Source organism: Chiroxiphia lanceolata, chromosome 15, assembly GCF_009829145.1.
Source record: "Chiroxiphia lanceolata isolate bChiLan1 chromosome 15, bChiLan1.pri, whole genome shotgun sequence".
NCBI lineage: Eukaryota > Metazoa > Chordata > Aves > Passeriformes > Pipridae > Chiroxiphia > Chiroxiphia lanceolata.
This window is the reverse complement of record NC_045651.1, coordinates 4,863,732-4,887,164: the sequence shown is the minus strand read 5'-3', so window position 1 is coordinate 4,887,164 and position 23,433 is coordinate 4,863,732. Positions and strand designations below refer to the sequence as shown.

General features: G+C 42.0%; 1 protein-coding gene across 1 annotated transcript in view; it reads right to left on the bottom strand.

Annotated features, from left to right (window-relative positions):
• The window catches only part of SLIT3 (slit guidance ligand 3), a 481,232-nt gene that overhangs the window by 43,815 nt on the left and 413,984 nt on the right, over nt 1-23,433 (bottom strand). Inside the window, 2 exon segments of the mRNA XM_032702926.1 lie at nt 5,507-5,646; nt 11,499-11,596. Coding sequence (XP_032558817.1) covers nt 5,507-5,646; nt 11,499-11,596 — 238 coding nt within the window.

Here is a 23,433-nt window from a genome sequence, read left to right as displayed (position 1 = left end):
AAAGCAAACACTCTTCAGATTTGCCAAGTAACTAAAACTGAGACACTTCCATGTAAGGCAGCACTCCTTCAAATAAAAGGAAGAAAACAGACCAAACTCTGACCACAATTTTCACTGTTTGTCTCGGGGAAGTTATAGCTAAGGTTCCAAAATTTAAAAGAAGCTGATAGTTAAGTACTTGTTTAAGCCTTCAGTGTTTATTAGGCAGTCTATATCCTTGTGGCTGAACCACACTACCTCAAACCTTCCTGTTTCTCTATCAAACACGCAGTTAAAAACTCACAGGGTGGAAAAAGCAGCTACAGTGCCATGATCCACCTCAGCCCTGTCCAGCTGTCACTGGTGCCTGTCTTGGGGGTGCTGTCACATCATCTCACAATGGTCATGGTGGGAGAGCTCCAGCACAGGGGCAGCCACCCCACAGCTGCTTTCCCTAGGGTTGTTTGGCTGGTCTGGGTGCTTGGCTCGGGCCAGGCAGCGTCACCACAACGGGATAAACCAGGAAAAAGGGCCCATAATCACTAACAGGGAGTTCTGCTCTGTCTAAAAACAGCATGGCTGCAAAAATCTCAGATGCCATCTACCACAGGACACCACAAGGTCCCCTAAGGTAAAATAGATCTTAGCCTTCTCTTCCAAAGACATCAAACCAGAAATAGTTTTTAGCTTTTTTTTTGATTATTTATTTTGAGATATATATATTTTTTTTCTGTGATGCAAACTGCTTGCAGCTTTTTCCCAGGGAAACAAACTATTTTAAAACACTTGCTCCCTTCCTCTCTCTGTGTATTTTAGAAAAGACCTATTTTAAGCAGTAGAAGCCACTAATTTTTTTTTTTTTTTACATTTCAGAACAAAAAGGGTGGGTATTTGTTGAGGCTTTTTAGGATCCTTAGAAAGTAGGATTATATTTCCTGAGGGGATTTTTTTGTGTGGAAGTGCTACATATTTCTGCTTGTGGCTAAAATCAGATAGGAGGAAGGAAAAGTCCCAAATAAACTAGCAGGTAAAGCATAAAACCATTCAAAGCACACAGTACATGTTTGGTGCAGCCCATTTGTTCCTTTATATATGTTTGGACCCCTCTTCACTTGGATACCCAGAGGAAAATGAGGCTGAGGAGAGGATCTCTTTGGAGATAAGAGGTGCTGTATTTGAATCTAGGACTATGAGCAAAACAGTGATGGCTCTCCAGGAGGTCTATGACAGTAGTGAATAAGAAAAAGAAGTGGAAGGGAAAAGCTCTATGAATTTCACCCTGCATTTCTAAACTCTAAAGCCAGGGAGAGAGCAGAACGTTTGTATAAGGCAGAAATTAGAAAAATACAAAAAGGAAAAGAATTGGGGTGGTTTATCTAATTCATAGCTTTCTCTTTTGATGTTCCTATATATGTCTCTCTTTTAAGAAGAGGAAAACCTACAAAGCTGTAAGGAGGAGCTCTCATCCACCAAGGGCAGAACTGGGTTATAAACCAGCCTACACTGCTCAGAGCTGCCTGGATTTTGGGTGCATGATTGTCCTGGAGGAAATACATGTTTGTAATTTAGCTTCAGGATTAAAATAACCAGCTGGGCAGAAGAAAAATAAGACATCAGCTGACAATAAAAGCCATCAGGACTCTACTACACAGCACGAGTGTTGGTTTGGTTATTGAAATACAGGCAACAAACACAAAATATTGACTGTGAGAACGGTGAGGAAACCTGGTGGTGCAGGTAGAGGCTGGAATGTTTTCATGGTATTCAGCTCTCTGCCTCCCCTCCTCTCAGTCTTGTCTTCTTCAACTTGAATTACTACTTCATAAAATCCATTTGTATTTCCACATTGTTTTGAAGCCAGTAGATGGAAAAGAACTAGGAAGGAGAGTTATTGTGGAGCGTGGGTTGCTTTTTGGTGTGGGTTTTTTCTTTTTTTTTAAATGAAAGTGAAATGGGGCTGGAGTGTGGGAAATTCTCTCCTCAGCAGTCACTTAACAAATTGGGCATTTTTCATCTACTTCAAGCGGGGAGAAAGACTGTCAGAGAATTTTAAAGGAAAACACTGCGAAATGTTATTAATTGAAGAAAGATTTTTGGCCTTCATTATTCCAACCAATGAAAGCAAAATTCATGCATCATAATTTGGGATACTGTTTCCTAAAAAGGCTATAATGAGTAAAACTAGACAGACAGAACATGGAGCAGGAAAATACTAAGGTATGGAAAAAACCAAAGCCTGGATACTGCGACTCTGTCAACAGTCAAAATTTTCAACACGCACATTTTTAATTTGCATTTCATTTCGAAACGTAAGATTTACTATCGTGATTTAACCATTACTCAACTAAACCAAGGGGGACCCAAACTATTTCTTACAGAACAACACACATACACACACGCTCTTGGATCTTCCTCCTCCCTGTAGTCAGACTATTTGTCCTATTACAACATACATTTGTTCCACACATGCAGCGTTTACTGAAACATCACTGGAGTCTTACCAGAATTGTGGCATCCAAGCCCACAGGAGTGATGAGGGGTTCAGGGTACCTGCCTGGCAGTGCTGCCAGAGCCTGCCTGCCTCTCCAGCTGAAAAAAGCAGGAACCTGCACTAACTGAGCTGGGCACCTCTAACCAACAGCCTGCATGTTACTGCAAACATCCCCAGAGGATCAGGACAGAAATGCTCCAGTGTAAAACACACCACTCTTGAATTAACGTGGGGTTTAACTTCAGCACCTGCTGAGAAATCCCATCTGTACCCAGAACCAACAACTCTTGCATAATTACATCGATAAAAATGTATGGTCTGGATTTGTTCAGCCACAAAGCCCAGCCAGTGACCCTTTTAAAGAAATGTCTGTTCTCCATACAAGTCCTGGTGAGAAAAAAAAACCTTGCTCTGTCTACCTACTCCTTGTTAACAACAGAACTAAGTATAATATTTGGGCACCAGAAAAAGGGATTTTACCTATATTTTCTGTCCTACTGGATACATCCTGCCTAAGGATGTCTGTGCCCTTTTAGGCAAAGTCCCACATCAAGAGCTCATTGTCCCCAGGCTACCTCACAGGAAAGCTGCTTCCCTGGACAGTACTCTCTGCCATCCATTCTTTGTTCATTCAAATAGAGATGAAATCCATACAAAGCTTTTCTGTTCCTAGCATTCCTGTGCAGTACTGAAGTCACCTGCACCTACTTTTTTTTTTTTTTTAAATAGATAATGATATTCCTTCAGTATAAAAAGTTTTATCTAAAGAGAACATACACAGAGATGCCTGGATGTCATAGCAGACTTCAGTCAAACTCTTTGGTCAACAGATCCCTCTCTTTCCAGGTCAGGCACACAAACCCTTCCCAAGTGTGTCTCCATGACTTGCCTCTGTGCTTCCATGGCACTTCCTCAGCTGCTGCTCAGTTAACTGAGCAACTCCACATGATTTCCAATCTCTCATGTTTGGATTCAACTCTTAGAGGACCCTCAAAACCGCAGCTCAGTTGCTTGGCTCCTATGTACTCGTGTTTGGCTGATGGCTTCAGTTCTTCCAACCATTTTATGCTGCTCCCTCCCTTTGTGCTCCAAGGCCAGGTGTGGCTCTGAGGGGTGTTTCAGCCCAGGCAGCTGCACTGCAGTCAGTCCTTCCAGCTGACTGATCAGGTTGGATGAAATATCCCCCTCCAAAATGGAGGGAAAGCAGGTGAAGGCAATTCTTGTATCACAGTTCACTAAACTCTTCCTATTTTAAGCAACACAAACTATTGGAACCCTTCGGATTCTGTTTTAAGCAACACCCCTATTTTTGCAACCTTTCCCACTTATGATTCACGTTATATTTTCCAGGAGTATTTCCTTCTTTTCTTCGAAAATTCATTTTGCTTCAATCTTAGTCAAACTTACTGCCTGCACTGTTAGCAGGTGCTTATGTGTGCAAATGCTTATTGTGTGTTATAAACAGTTGTGTGTGATCCCACATGGGAAGATGGGCCTGGTATGTCACAAACTCCTGCTAATAAGCATAGTCACAGCATAGACAAAATTCAGGTGGGAAAAAAAACCCCACAACCCCAAAAACCACTGGAAGATGATTAAAAATATTTCAAAACTGATTCTGAAGTATCACACGAGTTCTCTGGCCCTTATCCAGATGGTCATCTGAGAAAACATCCCAATCTACTTCTTTCCTACCTTTTTTTATCTGAAAAAAAAAAATAATTCTGCAATAATCCTGCAGAAAGGAAAGCACATTTGCATATATGCTGGATTCAGTTCCTTACTAGAGATGTGTTTTCTTGGCTGGGCAAATATATTTCCCCTTGTAAATGTAAAGACTCTGCCTCTTTGTATTGAGTCCTCTTTGAAACCACCCAAGAGTAGCAGACAAAAATAGTGCACAAATAAGCACAGTGGGCTCAACATACTACAAGCAAAACTCTTTGCTAAGCTTAAGTTTTTTAGGTTTTGGCAGAAATATCATTTTAGAGCTCCAATAAACGTGCATTCAAGTCATAAGGCTTTTCTCAGCTGAAGATTTACATGGGCCTCCTTTGTATCAGCCACAAAAAGTATTTTAAGAGTTTGGAAATTCTAGAAGCTTTCCTCCTGCTTTACTCAGCCACTCAAGCTTGATCCTCATTAAATCCCCTGACATGTAATATATTCCAATGTACAAGAAGCCCTTCATTACTTCTCCATGCTCTGAAGGTAATAAACCCATTTCAAAGGCTGGAAGTAGGAACTATTGCAGGTGTTTCCTCACCCCTGCACGCTGAGCCAGGAAGGCTGGGCTAACACCATGTGAATTAGTCCATTCCAGAACGACTGGAGAAAAAGCATTTTTAGATCCCAGTATAAAAGGGTTTCTGCTCTCACAGAAGGTTTAGGAAGGAATTTATCTGAAATGCAGGATGGAAGCTGGAAAAACTAAACCCATTTCTAACTCAGTCCCCAACCTCTGTGGCCATGGGCTCGGCAGAGGACTCTGTCACCTGCCAGGGGTGCACACTGAAGGCCACACCTCAGCCCACAGCTTCTCACACAGCCTTTGCTTCTCCACTGGTGGAAAGGACATAATGAACTTAAGCAGCACATTGTCAGGCTCTTTTTTTTTTTTTTTTTAAATAAATGCAGACCTCTGAGACCTCAGGGGAAAGCCATGCCCTAAAAGCCAAGATTTTCCAGAACAGGTGTATATCAGACTCAGCACAGAACTGGGAATATTTCTGAAATACATTTAGAGAGTTTGTATGCTGAGGTACAGATTTATCTAACACCTTAAACACTATTTTTTAATGTATTTTACAAATGAGGCATCAGTATTTTGACTCAGAAAAGCAGCCATATTTGTGAGCACACATATTGCAACATTAATAGAACTAATATCTCTCCAGGACAAAATTCAGGCTGCCTTAAAATGGAACTAGATTTTTGATTAATTATAGGCTCATACACAAAATAAACGTGCATCTGGACCCTTCCCATCAGGCACTTCTCATGGATTCTTGCTCTTTTGTTGTGGTCCTTTCTTACCTGTGTAATTAGGAGGGCAGAGACAAACATAGTTGTTGATGCCATCCACACACGTAGAGTTATTCTCGCAGTCATTATCCTCGCAGTCGTCTGGGTTTATTTCACACCTCTCCCCCTCATACCCAAGGAGACAAGAGCAGCTTTGGAGAAAGGAAAAAAAAAAATTAATAAATGTTAGCATGGATCTGAAGGAGCAGGAGATTTGAGGCGTAAAACTGAAATGAAAACATATAGAAGTGAGTTGTTGGAGCCAAATTCGCTGCTGCTGCGAGGTTCAGGGCACTTTAACCCTATGTGTTTCCTGAAGGATGCAGTCTGATGGTTCATGAGGTCATGAAATCATTCACATGAGACATAAAAAGCATCAGCAGGAGCCAGGCTCTTCCATGCTCCCTTTGCCTTCTTCACTGGTAACTCTTGCTCTGAACTGAAGTAAGCAACTCCAGGGCAGGGGAGTAAACACCCATCACAATATTCAAATCCTTGGCTTCTCTGTTAATGGTTTTGTGGGAATGTGGACACTTTCCTACTGAGGACTGCACAATCTCAGGGCAGCTTGGCAGCTTTTAGGTAGCTCGCTGTCTTCAAAGACCAACTTGAATTGAGTTTACAGACAGGAGCATTTTCTTCTCATTACCACTCTGTCACTTGTCCAAACAAGAAATGCTTGGGAATGATTGCTTTTGCAAGTGCAGTCAGGTTTCAGTACTTCTGCAGCTCCTCCAACATCTGTTTGTGGAAGGGCTGATGATGCCCAGATAATTCAACTAAAACACAGACCATGGCAGAGCTGGTAATGGTTCTGTGAGGATGTGGACACCAGTGAAGAATAATTGCACTAAATTTTGTCTCTCAAGACTGTGATGTATGGTCCCTAGAAAGAGTGTAACAAACTAAATGGTTGAAGAATGACTTGACATTTTTTTCAGTCTCCATTTCCTTTCCTCTCTAGATCTAGAAGCTATGGTTACAAACAGAAGCTTTATATTTTAAACTGTCTGTAAGTGATGAAGAGGTTGAGGCCAGAGTTTCCAAGAAGAGAGTCTAAAAACATGTTTTAAGTGCTCTGGTCATTTCAGTGGCTTATAAGAAGCCAGTAATGGTATTTGAAGTGTCAGTTTTGAAGTGCCAGCATTGCTGTTCACTCACTAGTCACAGAAAGGGTTGTTTTGAGTCCCAGTCCAAACTACACATTCACTCAACTGTTCATTTCCTCTCCCATGCAAGCTCTGGTGGCAGAAAAGGAACTGAACAAATGTAAAGCAGTGCTGATGGATGAGGATGAAAACCAGAAAGCACCACAGCAGTCACACTAATGGCCATCCACTGCTTTCAGAAACCAGGAGAATTGCTAATGCAGACACAACTGCAGGGGACCTTTTTCAGCTCAGATGGACAAAGTGGACAGGAGGTGGTTATCCTGCTTTATGGAGGTGTCATGGGGTTGGGAAGGGGAATGCCCTGGAGAAACAGATCTTCAGAATCTGTGAAGAAAGCTGCATGGCTTTTGGGCTGGCTGCTCTGAGTGTGACATTGCCTTCCCTTCCTCCTGCCTGCCACCGACGGAGCAGAGCACAGGGGCTCCCATGGGAGGGATGGCACAGAGTTTTCCATCCACCCTCAGCAGTCCTAGGCTGGACCCTGAGGACTAGGTTAGATTCTTCATGATGTGCCACCTCAGAAGGGAACAACAAAGAGGGAAAAAAAGTGGGAAGGGAATGTGTTTTGAGCCACCACAACAGTAAGGTCTCCCAGACAGGCAGAGAACAGGGATACCAGGCACAGTCACCTTCATTCAGCTCTGCAGGGACCATCCACAGGTCGTGAGAGTTAGAAAACCTTCACCATGAATAACCAAAACCAAACTGCTCAAATAAATCCAATTTAGGACACAATAAATCAGTAAGGAATATTTTCTTTTCCTGTCTCAAGCTCATTATTGCTAATAAAACACGTCCTCTTGCTGACCCTGCAATGGTCCAGAGGATCACAGGAGGCAGATAAGAAAGAAGAGCTGGCATACCATCTTTTGTGGCAAATGTCAGGGAGGGGGTTAAAAACATCTAATTAAATACAGTGAGACATTCATCATGTCTCCCTTTTTGATTACAAAACCCCATTTTCAGAGGTTTATAACTCAACCATAAAAATATGCTCCAGGCTGCAAATTGGAAGACAAGGTCTCCGTTTGGGAGCAGAAATTTTTCTCTCCATTTAAAGAAAAGCAACAAGAGTGGCTTTGTGCTGGTGATTTTTGTATGAATATAACACCATTCTCCTTCCACAAAAGGATTGGGACAGCTTGGATGTATGCAATTAAAAATGACATTATTAAATACTATCACAGTAATGGTTCAACTCAGTGGAGTTACCATTAGTAACAATTCATATGGGATTGTTAATATACAATTGCTCAATATTAGGACACATTCCATACTCAGGGAAATGTCAGAATAATTGATGGCATTTGGCTACTGGTCCTTATGTATTATAGGGAGTCTTTACATTATTGCTTACGTGTGATTCTTTATTTTGATTTGCATTCAAATGTGCCAGATATGAGGCCTGAAATTAAAAGATAAAACACACCACTTGGGACTCGGACTGAACCACACGTTGAAAGAGTTGCAGTTTGGGACTGCTTGTATGTATTCTCCCAGAAAAAGCTTAGAAGAAAAATGAAGTCTGCTGAGTGACTGGAAGGTCATCAAACTTGGGTTCCAGCTGACCGAGAGAGAAAATGAATTCTAGGGACAACGATGAAAACTTTGTAGTGACTCAACAGTGAATCCCTGTGAGACAGCATTTCATGTGGACCTTGGAAATAATGGAGCCATGCAGGAAAGAACTGTTTTCTAAGATGCTGTGATCACATAAAGGTTCAGATTCCCTGTTCCTCCTGTTTAGGGACTGGTGTGTTTTCCCCTCCCCCAAAAAAACCCAAAATAAAATCCCACTATCCTCGTGAAGGTGCAAGGGAACACAAAACTTAATGACAATGACAACATTTTTGGGGTAAACTTTTGCAGCTGAAGTATTCTGTAAGTTTTTTTTTAAGCTGATAATTTTGTAAGTTTACTACATTCAATTTTTTAAATAAACTCTAATGAAATCATTTAACATCTGTTTATATTGATATATATACATACAGTGTATCAAGTTTCAAAAAAAAAAAATCAGCTTTTAAACAGAGATAGTAAATTCTTTCAGGACTATTACAATTCCTTGGTAAAGAAGCTTTTTATGTCTATATCCCAAAGGAGTAGCCTGCAAGTCTGGAAGTGCAATGTTTTTCCTTGAACTAGGCAGAATTAACACTAGGCAGTTAATCAGTTCCAGGATTTTACATTTATGAGGGAACTTTAAGTTTGTGGAAAAAGCTAAAAAAAACCCACCCCCGATCTGGGAAACGGAGGGAGGTTTTATGTGGAGAAAAGTTAAAATAACCCAGAGCAGTTGTTTCCCAGCACCGCAGGTTATTGGAGATCAGCTGCTGCCTGTGGCTAAAAGTGAAGCAGAGCTGACAGCTCTGCCTCCTGCCAAAGCCTCACTCCCAGGAATCCTAAACCACCGGGACATGTCTGACTGACCATCTTTTTTATCAGTCTCAATAAGCGACTCTTTTTTGGCAACCTTTTGTCAGGGAAGACACAGATTAGATTAGAACAATTCAAAGGGAGGAAGAGCTTGATGTCTCCAGTCCTCTGAGCCACACGGTGTCACTTATCTGTCCCTTAGCGCAGAGTTCGCGCCTACTCCAAGAAAGAGGATTTGAAATTACTCAGGACTGAACAAGTACAAGGGTAAAAGAAGATGGAATAACTCCAGCTGAACCTTTGCCCTTTGCTGTCCCTCCAGGATCTGCTGTTCCAGCAAACCTGAGAGCCTCAATCCCCTGCTGCTGTGAGCCCTTGTGGGGACCAGGCACAGCGGGGCGAGTCAGGCTGGAACCTCAGCCAAAACTGAGAGTTTCCTGTCTTTGGGGGAACATCACCACCTCAGCATTATTTAAAATGGTGGCTTTTTTGTCTGAGGCTACAGAAACTTGAGAGTTAAACTGCTTGGCATTTCATAGGGAGAAAGCTTTGGCTTAAGTTTCCTTTTTACAAGAGTAAAGATTTGACAAGTTTGGCAGTAGGGCTTGTGTATGAATATATTTCCCTAGGGAAGAGAATATACAGAAGATATAATTCCTTTTACAGGCCACACAACAAAAAAAATCCAAGGAGGCCTCTCATGAAAATGTTTTTGACGTCCGCTTTCTCGCAGCCTATAATCTAAGGCAACGCTTTCCCATCTTGATGAACACAATTTATGTGCATGTAACTCTGACTGCTGCCATCCACTGGAGAGATTTCCCACCAAAAAAACCCCAACCCAACCAACCAAATTCAATCTCAAAATGTTTCTTTTTCTTCCCTGTCACCCGACTGTTCCATCCCCGCATCACATTTCTCCACAGCCAAAGCTCCACAGTCCTCCAGACCCACAGTGGCTATAGACTGACTGAATTAAAAACAAGGAGAAAATAGAGCTATGCTGAACATTCAATTTTATGCAGCAAGATTTTGATGAGATATGGTTTTATGTGTCTTTTATTAGACCAACTGAAACTATAGAAATAACTATAAAAGCAGAAACCTTCCCTAAAAAGCCTTGAACGCTGTTAAGCAACAAAATCACCCCTGCAGTTTTATAAAGGATCTCAAAAACAATGCTCATTTGGAACTGAGGCAAAGCCTCTGAAATTGTATAATTCTTCATGAGAAAAATTCAGAAGTAGCTTTTATTTCAGGTCATTCAAACCCTTTTATTTTCTACCATGGGACAAAATAAAAATGCTAAAGAAAAACCCAATCCAAAATATAAACTGGAGCCTTTCATTCTCGTATTATGGATATTTTAAAATGTTTTACTATTGCATTTTTAGTATCAGCTGTATTTTTGAAAAATGAGTACTGAGTGACAAAACCCAGATATTCTAATATGGTACAATTTTGTTTTGGCAAAAGCTGATAAAAGCTATCTAAACACTATTACATGAAGGTGACTAGAAAAGGAACTGGAACTGAAGACCACCAGACTTTTATTTCTCTCAAGCAGAAACTAAACCTGAACTTTTACTCCAAAAATTGCTGGACCTGCTAAAATTGAATCAAGAGGAGGTACATCAGATCAGAGCAGTGGTTTCACCAAAATCTCTGGAGTCTGTCAAGCAGCACAACCACACACAGAGACAGAGGAGCTTTGGGGCATTTCTTCCATTTTCTGCTCCTTGTTTTGCAAGAAACACCATAAATGCTGAGGACCAAATCTATGAATATTTCAGCAGCTCTTCTTTAAAAAGAAATTCTCTATCAACTTTAATGACAACCAGCAACCAAACCCTCAAACTTGTATGTTTTCAGTTGTGAAATAGTGCCTGTAGCAGCACAGATCTCCAGCTACCTCATGAAAATTTCTGCACTTCTCTTGGAGTATCCCCATCTATGTTACAACTGTCTTAACCAGGCAAACTAAAATCTGTAATGTTCAGCTGCAGAGGTTGTTCTGCTGCAGGCACAACACTCAAGATGTGGCAATCTCCCCATGCTTTTTAATTGTTTCTTTAAAGCCTGTTTGTCTACAAGATTCTTCAGTTATGAAAACATTTTGCATCAGGTTGTCAAGCAACAGATGCTCACTTTACAAATACAAAAACAGCTAGACATGGGATTGAAATGCCCCAAGGAAAATTAGGATACAGATACGACAATGCAGATCAGGGAGACTGCTCAAAACAGCTCTTAAGTGTATATTCCATTATAAAGAAATAAGGAGGTTTCACAGGAAATGATATGTCACACCAATGAAACCAGATTAATTATTCTGTAATACAAATATAAGTGTCACATGCAGCAGTTTCTACGAAGTAGCCATTACAGCTCAGTAGTGCAAAGTAGAAACACATTTAATTTTATCATCTCATTTTAAATGAAATTTGTGCTACTACCTGAATCCATCTTTATTTGCCTCGGTGAGGTGGCAGGTCCCTCCATTCTGACATGGGTTTTGAATGCAAGAATTAATGGGCACACTGCAGTCTCGACCCTATTTGGGAAAATTCAAAAGAAACAAGGTTAGTAGGAGTCATGCCATCTGAATCAATGCCTCTTGCTCCCTCACTCTGCTCGTGGCACCACTTACAGGAGGTCTGTGGTCTTCAGACCCATCACATCACCTAATGTTCTTTATTGATGATCAGATATATTCATCACTTCAGGGAGAATTTGGGCAGGGCAAGTGTTCTGACCAAGGGGACTGGTGGGTATCTTGGCATCATTTCGGTTTCAAGATTTCAATGAACTCTTTCATTAGGCTGTTTTAAGGAAACAGCTGGTTTCACCATTACTCTAACACACTTCAGTGTTAGTTACAATGAAAAGAAAGAATCACAACCAAAGGTAAGCAGGAGGCCACACACAGCACAAGCCCATGTGGAGCCAGCACTCATCAGCTGCGTTTACCAAGTGCTCAGTTAAACACTGCAACAACACACTGTGCTCGTTACTGAGAGTTGTCAGAACCCACAGGGGAAAGTTCCTTTATGTCATGGGAGCTGAGTTTGGATTTCTGCACAGAACACACCAAATCCTGTTTGAGATATCATCACTGAATCAGTTCCCTTCTTAAAGGTTGCCTTAAAACATACATCAGTTCCAGCTGAGCCTCACCAGCTTGAGCAACCTCCTCTGTTACTTTTATTGGCCCTTCAAGGCACAGACATATGTCTCTGATCATTGTATTCTGCTGATTAGAACATGCTCTTTGTAAAATGGGCAAAGACATCGAAAATTTCGGTCTTGCTTTTCAGTTATTCACAGAGTAGGGTGGAGTAAAGCCACCTGAAAGTCTCAGTACTTAAGAGATCTCTGCAATCACAAGAAGTTAAGAGATGGCTCTACTCTTCCTACCAAAGATCCTGCTGGCAGCAGCCTTCTGCCAGCTCATCTGCTGGAAAGCTGGTAGATGACTGCAGTCAAGGTGAGAAAAATATCTTGGGAAATACATTAGTTCAACCCAGATTGTTGGTTTTTTTTGTCTTGCTTTAAAACCATTCTTTACCTTGTACTTAAGAGGAGTAGCAATGGTTTCTAAGTTGCTAAACAAAGCAGGCAGATCCCAGCCTGTGACATCAATGTGTAGAGTTGCAATATTTGTGTATTAGTAGTATTGAACACTATAGTCAGAATCATTTAAACTGGAAAAGACCTCTGAGATTACTGAGCCCAAACTTCGACTGATCACTGCCTTGCCAGCCAGCCCAGAGCACTGAGTGCCATGTCCAGTCATTCCTGGGACACCTCCAGGGATGGGCACTCCACCACTTCCCTGGGCAGCCCATTCCAGTGCCTGACCACCCTTTCAGTGAAGAAATTCTTCCTGATGCCAAACCTGAACCTCCCCTGGCACATCTTGAGGCTATTTCCCCTTGTCCTGACCCTTGTTCCCTGGGAGAAGAGCCCGACCCCCCCCCCCGTCAGAGAGTTTCAGGGAGTGAGAAGGTCCCCCCTGAGCCTCCTTTTCTCCAGGCTGAGCCCCCCCAGCTCCCTCAGCTGCTCCTCATATCCCTGACTCTCCAGACCATCCCCCAGCAACGCTGCCCTTCTCAGGTCATGCTCCAGCACCTCAGTGCCCTCCCTGTGGTGAGGGGCCCAGAACTGACCCCAGGATTTGTGGAGCCTCAGCAGTGCCCAGTGAAGAGGGACAGTCATCACTGCCCTGGTCCTGCTGGCCACACTACTCCTGATACAGGCCAGGTGCCATTGGCCTTCTTGCCCACCTGGGCACTCCCTGGCTCACGTTCAGCTGCTGCTGACCAGCACCTCCAGGTCTTTTCCCCCCCAGGCATCTTTCCAGCCACTCTTTTCCCAGCCTGTAGCGCTGCAGGGGGTTGTTGTGACCCAAGTGCAGGAGTCAGCACTTCACCTTATTGAACCTCACACCGTTGGCCTCAGCCCACGGATTCAGCACTATACATATTACACTTTACATGTTATATTATACTTTCATCCAACACCACAGAGGAGCTTTGTTAACAGCGCTGTATTTCCTGAGGCTCTGTCTCCAGCATTCCCCAGAGCGAGGAGAAGCAGCCTTGCATTTTAAAAATTCCTGCCAACACGAGGAAAGAGGGACAGCCTTTTTCCATAGCTGAACCAAAAGAGAAGCGTTTCCAAAGAGCAACAGAAAGACCTGGCCACCCCCCTGCCGGGCTGTGAGTTCATGCCCAGCACAGCCGTGCAGGCAGCACGTGAGGACCTCACCCAAGCCCTGGCACAGAGGCTTTCTGCTTCATCCATGCTGCCTTTGCCAAGCAGCCTGTCCTTCTCCATTTGAAATCCTGAGTCCCCAAATGTCTCAGGGAAGAACTGGGAAGGTGCCGAGGGAAGCTCCCGCAGGTTTTATTTCGGCACCATGTGGCCCCGCAGCGCTGTGTGGATGAGAGCCATGCAGCACCAACACTGCTCCGCTCCCACCTTTCTCCAGCACTGCCCCTCTTTTGTCCATCTGTCTTGTGAATCCTGGCTCTTTACCACCTTATTGTAGTGTAGCTGGAAGACACTGGTTATTATTTTCCCATGTCCCTGTCTCAGACATCAGTTACTTCTGTTTCATATGAATTCTTCATCCCTGTATCACTAAAATATTAACCCCCTTGCAGCCAAGCATAGCAAGAAGCAAAGCATTTGTTTTTTCTGAAAGTTTTTGTCACAGCTGAACACCATGTAAAACAGTCCCATCAGTTCTACTGTAATTCCATAGATTAATTTGAATATTCTTGTAAAAATTTAATAAAGATCAATGTTAAAATGAGAGCAAGTCTCTCACACTGGCACATGAAATTTTGCATGACAGACTCAGCTCTCATTCCTGTCCTGAACATGGCTGAATTATTGGCTTCTTGAGCCTCAGGCAGCAGGAAAACCCATCAGTATCTGCTGCTGAGCCAGACTTAATTGCAACACTAAGTTGCTATGTGGCTTTAGGAAAATTAGAAACTCTCTGACTCAGTTTACTCATTGTAATAAATGGGCAAACAACACTTAATCCTTCTCCAAGGATTATCTTCTCTGAGTTGACTTTATCAATAGCACATTGTCATCCCACAAAACAAGTACAACTTCCCAAACACAGAAGGCTATGAAAACAAAGAATTCTGAAAGGAGAGAAGCTGCAGAAAATAGTGGTACTAATAAATCTACAGCAAAGCAAGGCCATTTTATTTCTATACGAGACTGTCCCTACCCAGAAGAGCCTAAAGACATTCTAGAAACATCTTTCAAATGAATAACGCAATTCTCTAGTCTCAATTTACAGTAAGACTGTTCTTACTGGAAAAATGGAATTGCTGTCAAGCATCACTAAAATTAATTTATCTGTGAGTTGGGAAATACTCCTTGAATTACATTACTTGGAAATAACTATTGTTACAAAGGAGAATATTGTCTATTTGCTTCAAGACTAAAGAGCCCCTTAATGAAGTCTGAGTCAGAAAAAGAGGTGCAGACTTTGTTTCAAGGACAGGCAAGAAGATAGGACTGTCTCAGCAATTCACAGAAAGAGGATGAAGGTCCCTCTGTGTGCAATATTTTACTTCTAGAGCTTTTTTAGGATGCAATAAATTTTTGTCTAGTGTGATAGGAAGGTATCAGATCCAAAACACTTCTATATATTTTTTTCTCATCTTCTGTGGAAGAGAAACAGTTTAGGCGTTGAAACAGGAAACTTCTGCAACTTATTAGAAGACATATATGTTCAGAGTCCAGCTGTCTTTTTAAAGCTGAAGTACCTCAGCTGGTCCAGACTTTTTCCAGCTCCATATTTCAGTGAATGAGAACAGAACTATCCACCAGACTTATAAAGTGTCAGTTCTTTGTTTGAAATTACCCATACCGGGCATTAGTGTATCTACAAGCTGTTCCTCAGCACTGCTGTGCCAAATTCCAGCCTTTACAAGTATCCAAAACTGGGAACATTACACCATGATCAGTAAAACCCCCAAGAACAAGTAGCAAAAAAACTAATAAAGACCTCAGCAGGAAGAATAAGGGATAATGCAGTTAAAAAAGCACTCATGTGCTTTGACACTGTATCAGCTACTGCAATGATATTTTTAAGATTAATTTTCACTAATTAGTATTGTCTGTGGAGACTGAGAGCTTCATCCACGTTCACATGGCAGAGATTTGAACTCTGTCCATCTTAACATGATCCTTCACCCATTTCAAACAGCAGTGGGCACAGTTAAGAGGCAGCAGCACAGAGCTCACCACAGGCAGAAGGTTCAAACCTCCTGATGTATAAAACCATCACTGCTGACTGCAGGAGAAACGTGATCCAGGCAGCGAGGAAGACACCTGCAGACAGGCAGAAGTCTGTCCAACTTCAATGGTTTGTGAATAGGGAGACCTCTTTCCAGCTAATTACAGCCCTGTTCAATGACTACAGTGTTTCCCAGCACACTGGAAAAATGAGCTATACAAAAGAAATACCAAAGTTTATTCGAGTTGTTAACAGCATACAATGTGTTCATAATAAATTTTATTTAGATGGTATATGTGGAGAACAGATGGGAGCGTTCATGTGTTTGGTAAAAATACTAGATGAAGACAAATATAGTTGATAGAGACTTTAAATTAAGAACTAGGAAGTTTTCATAAACAACTTAATTATCAGGGTCTAAATAGAGCTAAAGCTTTTAGGGTAAACAGACAAAATTACCAGCTACAAAGATCCTGCACTGCACACTCTGTCCTTTACATTCCTAATAGTGGGAGTAATGCATCCACATCCAACTCTCAGTCTCACAAGCATTGAAACACTTGTCTTATGGGTGTCCTGGTCAGAAGTTAAGAAGAAATCATTACATTCAAAGTTTAATAAATCTTCCACTTCGTGATAGGCTGGAAGGAAAATTCACAGAAGGGTAAGTGAGAAGTACAACGTGTTCCATGAGCATATTCAGGAGTGTTATTCAAATTTACAGCTTTAAAATTTCAACCTCCTAATCTTGTGAAATGAGAATAAATGGACATTTGAAGCCACTATGTAGAGCTCTGCTCTGCTTCCACAGAGCTTGGCAAGTATTTCATCAGTTTTTCTGAACTATTCTGGTGTACACAGATATAAATACACTCGAGTGTTACAAACACATCTGCATGTGCCAGTGGGACCTGCTCATATATTAGACCTGGACAGGTCCAACAGCAGAGTGAAGGGTTAAACACGGTGTGTAAACAGGTCATGATTCCTGATTCTTCATATAAAAGAATGAGATGAGAAGAGATGAGATGAGATGAGATGGGATGAGATGAGAGGGGAAAAAACCCAGAAATAATAGAACACATGGACACTCAGCACAGAAAAAGAATTCAGTTTGAAATTTTGAAGGTGTTTTTTTTTTTTAGGTTTACTTTCATGCTTAGTACAGTGAGAACTGTGATCAAAGGGTTTTCAAAAGTTATGCCATGCAGCTATCCAACAGGGTATAAACTGATGCTAATTTCTAATGGCATTTTTAGAAGTGTCTTCTTTCACCATTTGAAACCTTTATCCCTCCGTCAAAGATAGTCAAAATTGGAGAGTAAATTGAAATTTTCCAGGCCAGGAAGGGAAGGAGGTATCTCACAAACAAAGCTTTATCACATAAACTTCAACTCCAGTAGACAGTTAAGGCAGAAAATAAGAATGAGGCATTCAGCAGTTTCCCTGTGATAAGTACATTTATCAGCCATAAATATAAAGAAAAAAGAAGAAGAATTTTGCACAATTGACTAAGGAAACACGATGCTATGAATTCAGCCTCAAAGCCAATACACTAAGCTACAAGTTTGTTAGGAAAAATTCTCTCCACTTCTATTCCCAGCTGTGTATTTCAGAGCCTTTCAAGGCAAAGGAACACAGTATTTGCTATAATGGGATCATGAAAAGGAAAAGTTTTACGTGCAAATCTTAAAGGAAGGTTTGAAAGCTGGCATGCCACGTTGAGCTGACTGCAGCATGAAGGACTTGATGGACACCTCAGCAAACACAGCTTTGGGAGGGGAATACTTGGCTACCAAATAGTCAGAGATGTTGCAAACCGAGTGAAGAATGAAACTGATTTTGAAATATAAAATTAACTTAAATTATTTCGCAGGAAGGGCTAAAAAATACAGTATTTGGAATTACTGTTATTTTACCACTGGAGCCATTTGAAACTGATTTCCTGACTGCACTGATATTAAGAGATCTGTAGAACAGCTGACACCCTGATATCTGTATACAGTAGTTAGAAGGTCTTTAGTAGGTCCAGGTGATACTGTTTCCATGTTTATGCTCCATCTTGCCATAGACATAATGGCTAAACCTCAGTTTGGAAAAGATGAAGCTCATTGGCAAGGTCAAACGACGAGAAGAGCTGGCGGGGTGTACATCAGACCCATCTGCTTGGGGATATATACAAATTATTTGGCAAGGCTTGGATAATATCACAGTAATTTTGGATCAGATTGCTTTTAGATTGCCAGGTGGAAGTTGAAAGATTTTGATCATCTGTTGTTCACAAAAATCTGTGACTCCTCCTTCAGAACACAGACCTTGCTACAGACACCCACACCTCGGGTTAGGGCACCCACAGTGGGGATGAATTAACTGTTTCTCTTCATCCCTTCTGAGGGAAATGTACCTTCTGTAAAAATGTACCTTCTGAGGGTTGCTGCTTAAAATATGATTAATTTAACATGAAAAATTAATTAATTTCATTCACTTCCAGTTTGGAAAAAAGAATTAATCTGAATTTACCAAGAATTATCTGATTTATTTTTTTTTTTAGTACATCTTTGTTTATACAGCTGCAGTTACACTGACACATCAAAACATCAACAAAGTCACCTGCTGCTCACAACCATCATGAGATATCCTGGCTGCTAAATGGCACAGAAGGTGGGTATGAAAAGAAGATACTCTGACATTGTTCTTGTGCTGCCCCTCCCACCACTGGGCTGATTTAACTCCCTCTGCAAACCTTCCCAGTGTTACTGTCTGAAGCAAACCCACAGACAACATTTACACCCCACCATCTCCAGCACTGTAGAGTTACCTCCTATGCCAGCCTAGGTTCACCTGGCATCTGATTAAACAACAATTGGCCATGGCAGCAGCACTGACTCCCTTGTCCTTGTTAATAAATCACAATTGTCAATTTACAGTAAATTAGGCAAACTCTGCTCTCTCAGGCCTCATTTTATTTAAATCAGAAAGATTTATGATCCTCCAGGGTATAATGCACCTTCCATTACCTCTGTAGTGAGTAATCAGGAATTTGTCTGTCAAAGTCAAAGTGCAAGGATTCATCATATTATTTTTTAAAAACTCTGGTTCTTCTCCTCCGAGTATGGGATTTAATTCCCTGTGGACATCCGAGGTTTATTTTGTAATTATATTCATTACCACATAAATCCTGATTGCCCTTCCAAACCTCTCCTTACATAAGCACTTTGGGTTTCAATGGTCTTTTGGGCTTTTAATCAATGTCATTAATCCATCACGGAGTCAATTCACATGGCACGTGTCTGAACTGAGTCTGGAGGTGCCAAACTGGATGAGGCAGATGCTCTAGAGCTTCCAAGGTTACAAGTGGCTGATGCAGACCACTGTGTGAATGTTTTGGAAGATGTAGAAGAAAATTAGAGACGCTGAATATAGTTAATTTTGTCCAGGGTGGACTCTGTACATAAAATCCAACCCAAAATATTTGCTGTAAAACCAACACTGAATATTTTATAAGTAGTCCCTACTTCAACCAAGATTCACGATTAAGAACAGCGTTCTGAGCACCTTCAGGGCCTGTTTATTGTAAAATAAATGTTGCAGTGACAAAGCTTTCCCTTTCAATGCCTCTTTTTTAACATGAACTCTCGTTAAAAGTTATAAAGATTGGACATTTGTAGAGAAAACAAAAATACCATCAATGACATTTAAGAAATAAAATAAAACATAATTGTTGCATTTTAAATTAACTATGCCTAACACTTAAGCTGAATATGGAGAGGAGGGATGCATTACAAGCAGGAACCCAAGGAAACCTAACATGGGCTTATGTGATTAAAAAAATATCTCCAAAGAGCTCACTAGGTTTCTGAAATAAATAGAGCTAAAGATGCTGGAAGAGTCACAGCCCCTTTGAAGATCCTTCTGCTGCTGTATCCCTGTCTGTTAAGGATTCAGGCTTTTGGTTTGCAACAGCTCTGTGCTGATAAAGGGTCTCACACTGAAATACAAGTTATATCAGCAAAAATGCCAGTATAATCTGTTCTGCTCGTGGAAGCTCTGCAAAGCTTCCCTTACAAGGCTTCCAGCTCAGAGATACCAGCACTCCTTTCTAGCATCCATCTGATAGTGGCTGGCAGTGACAGGTAACCCAGGCAGGCAGCAGGGATTTCAGAATCAAACGTGCACAGGGCTTTTTCAGACCATCAAAGACATGAAACATGCCCACTATGATAATGAGACAGACACAGCAGTTATGTCAGAGGTGCTCAGCAGCACGAGGAGGGGACCCACAGGGTGAGAGGTGTGCCCTGCACCAGCTCAGAGCTGGAGCCTGACACTGTCAGAGAGCTTTGGGACAACTTCACCTGTAGTGTCTGTGCACTTCCCCTACTCACTCACCTACTAATTCTCAAGCTAGTCTGGCATTAGGTCATTTCTGTTAACAAGAGAGAGTTTACTCTCACATGATGAAGTTTTCTTTTCATTTTAGCCTGCTTGTAGCAAGTTCACCAACTCCATCACCCCCAAAGGAAAGGAGAAAATAAGGCAATCAGCCTCCCAGGGACAATCTCCGCTCGTGTTCTTGGACAACAAAAGAAACCCAAAAAGCCATATCATCAAGTGCAGTCGGTGCCAAGAAAGCCTCAAGGATGACAGATGACAGACAATCACAAGGAAATCTAACAATAAGGATTTTGAGCCGTGGCCAACGATGTCAACCGACTCAATCACGCGGAAATGGGGGGGATGCAGAAAATTAAGAGCTGGTTAAACAGAACTTGATTAAGCAGAGTTATAGCAACCAGCAATCACCTGAATTACAGGCAAACCACAGAGGAAGAAAAATTATTATTTAGCGTAATAGGACCAGGCAAACATAAGAAGAAGAGCCTGAAATTCAGCTTAAATGCCAATAAAAACTTTTCCTTTACCCTGGGAAAAGAAAAATTGGAAGACAGGTCACCTCAAAGCATTTAGAACTAGACTAGAAAAACAGCAGTAAAAACAGAGTGAGGGGGAATAACCCACACTGGCAAGAAAATGAACATGACAGTGCCCACCTGTGGGTACAGCTCCTCATTCACCTGAGCTGCTCAGCTACTGCTGACACAAACACAGCAAATGCCTGAAGCTGCTCAACATCTGCTTTCTTGTTGGCCTGACAGAAATTGAAATACTTCTTCAGAGCTGTCTTTATTGTTAAGAGCCCTCATTAGGGCCTGCCACACCACGTGAGTGTGTTTTTACAGGGCCTGTGGTGGGTGTGTTCATGCCTCGACACCTTCATCCAGCAACTGGGGTGGTAATCCCTCCCTAAGCCTTTCATTTCTGTGCTCTTCTACATGTAAATCTCTATTTTCTTTAGAACTACTAAAACAAAAAGAGCAAAAAGAAAGAAACACAAGTCTGACTGATGCACGGTAGGTTTTACAGAATAAGCATACATGGGAAATTCTTGTGATTTCTGCAAGTTTTTTTCTGCCCTAGGAGCATTATATGAAATTATAACCACCTACTGCTGACACTGGTGTTTGCCTTAGAAATCCACACATAAATACAGGTCTACTCACTTTATGTGGCCACCCATTACCTCTCATCCCTAAAGGCTTTCTCTTTTATTTTACTAGGAGTAGAAAATGCTTCTTCAACATTCATTAATAAGTAATTTTAGTATGCTTAAAACTACCAAACAAAAATAAAACACCCCAGATCACATAAACACGCACGGCAGGAGAATTTATTAGAATGAAAGTTCAAGGCAGAACCACCTCACACGAGCAGCATTTTGCTGCACTTATTTCTCCATGTGAAAACTTGGCACTGATCTGACATTCCACTGCCTGACCCCCAATCCTGACACTGGGAGAGGAAAGAGGCCAAGGTAGAGCAACACATGAAGGCAGAAGTGTTTGCTCTCCTGGCTGATGTGGATGAGAGCAGGCTGGGTGAAGAGTTCCTTCCAATTTCTTCTCCCTTTGCAATTCCAACCTGGGGATTTATTTGTGCACTGAATGATGTATATGGGACTTACATGGATATGTTAACAGACCCAAAGAAACAACAGCATGGAGCTACATTTGCATGCAGTATTAGCCTAACAAAGTAGGCACAGGCTCACACAACATCCACACAACCCCACCCAAATCAGCATCACGGAGAAATTGCCCCATTGCAACAACCTCACTGTCTCACCCTTGAGCTGTGAGAGCTGCCCTGGGTGCCTGTGGAGGAGCAAACGCCACCACACCCACCTTAGTTCTGTGTTGAATTCTCCTCAAAGTGCCATTATTGTAGGACTGACAGATTGTTTGTGCAATGTTACAGAACATCGACATGGCAAAGCGCAAATACGAACTTTTCATGCCCCTGCTCCAAGCAAAGGCAAAGCCATGTGCACCCTCAGGAGGGAATGATACAGTCAGTGCAGCAGCAAGTCCCTGCCAGTGGCACAGACTGTACCCAGCACTGATATAACCTGTGCTCAGCAGCCACAGCTTCTGCTCAGCTGCTCTGATCTGCTCAAGTGCTGGCACATCAGTTGTGTCTGTGCACAACATGGGATAGACATGAATCCTGCATGTCCCAGAGACTTTCTGTTCTGAGACCCCCAGCTTCTAACCGTGTTCCCAGGGATGAAAACCTGGCCTAGGGGGTGGAGAGGGGGAAGAGCCAAATTCCTAGCAGAACTCTGGAGCCAGCTTCCTCAATAAATATCATTTTGGCTTCACTGTAATGCCTCCCACCACAAGAGTCTGGCTGCAAAGAGTGCTGTCTCTCCGAAGCCCAGGAGCTTTACCCAGGATTTTTCCAATTGTATCTGTCATTCTGGATGATTGGCGAAATTGCCTGAACCCTCCAGATACTGCAGTGCTGCTGGAAAAGTCAGGACACTGGCTGAGCTCAACAGGGAGGTGAATAGATTTGGATAAAACCTAGTGAGCAACACTGCCACAGACACACATCAGCAACTGGTGCCTGAAGGGTGGGACATGGGCTATGCTAATTTTACCTATCTTCACTTTCCCTTTCAGACAGCTTTCAGTACCAGCAGAACGCAGAGCTGACAAACATCCTGCATCCCAGCAGCTCTGGCTCCTTTACCTGAGCAATCACAGAGGCTGCAGGCAGGCCCTGTGTTTCCTGTTCTGGGTTGGCAATGTTCTTTCATTTCAGATAAAACAAAGACGTAATTTAAACTATTTCCTCAGTTCTACAAATAATTCTGTTTGAAAGAAGGAAATTATTCTCCTCCATTTGTTTTTACCTCAGTTTTAAAAAAGACCCCCGATGTACAAAAGACACAGAAATCAGCCAAAAAACCCCAAAAGGGCATTTTCGGAATGCAGCAATGGCAAAATATATTGTGTTGGTTTCCCTTACCTCAATTTTTACTACAGCTATTCAAGTGAATCCCTTCTCAATGGCTTATTGACTGCAAGTTTGATTATTCTGTTGAATTCTAACACCCATAGACTCAGTTTTGCAATATCAATGGGAATACTTAAAAGCCACACACTCTGCAGGATAAATGGATTGGTAAAGGGCTGTTATCTATTTACCAGCCCCCAGCTGCACTCACACACACTGGCTCTGCAGGTGGCCAGCAGCATTTCCAGCAGAAGAAAGATCCA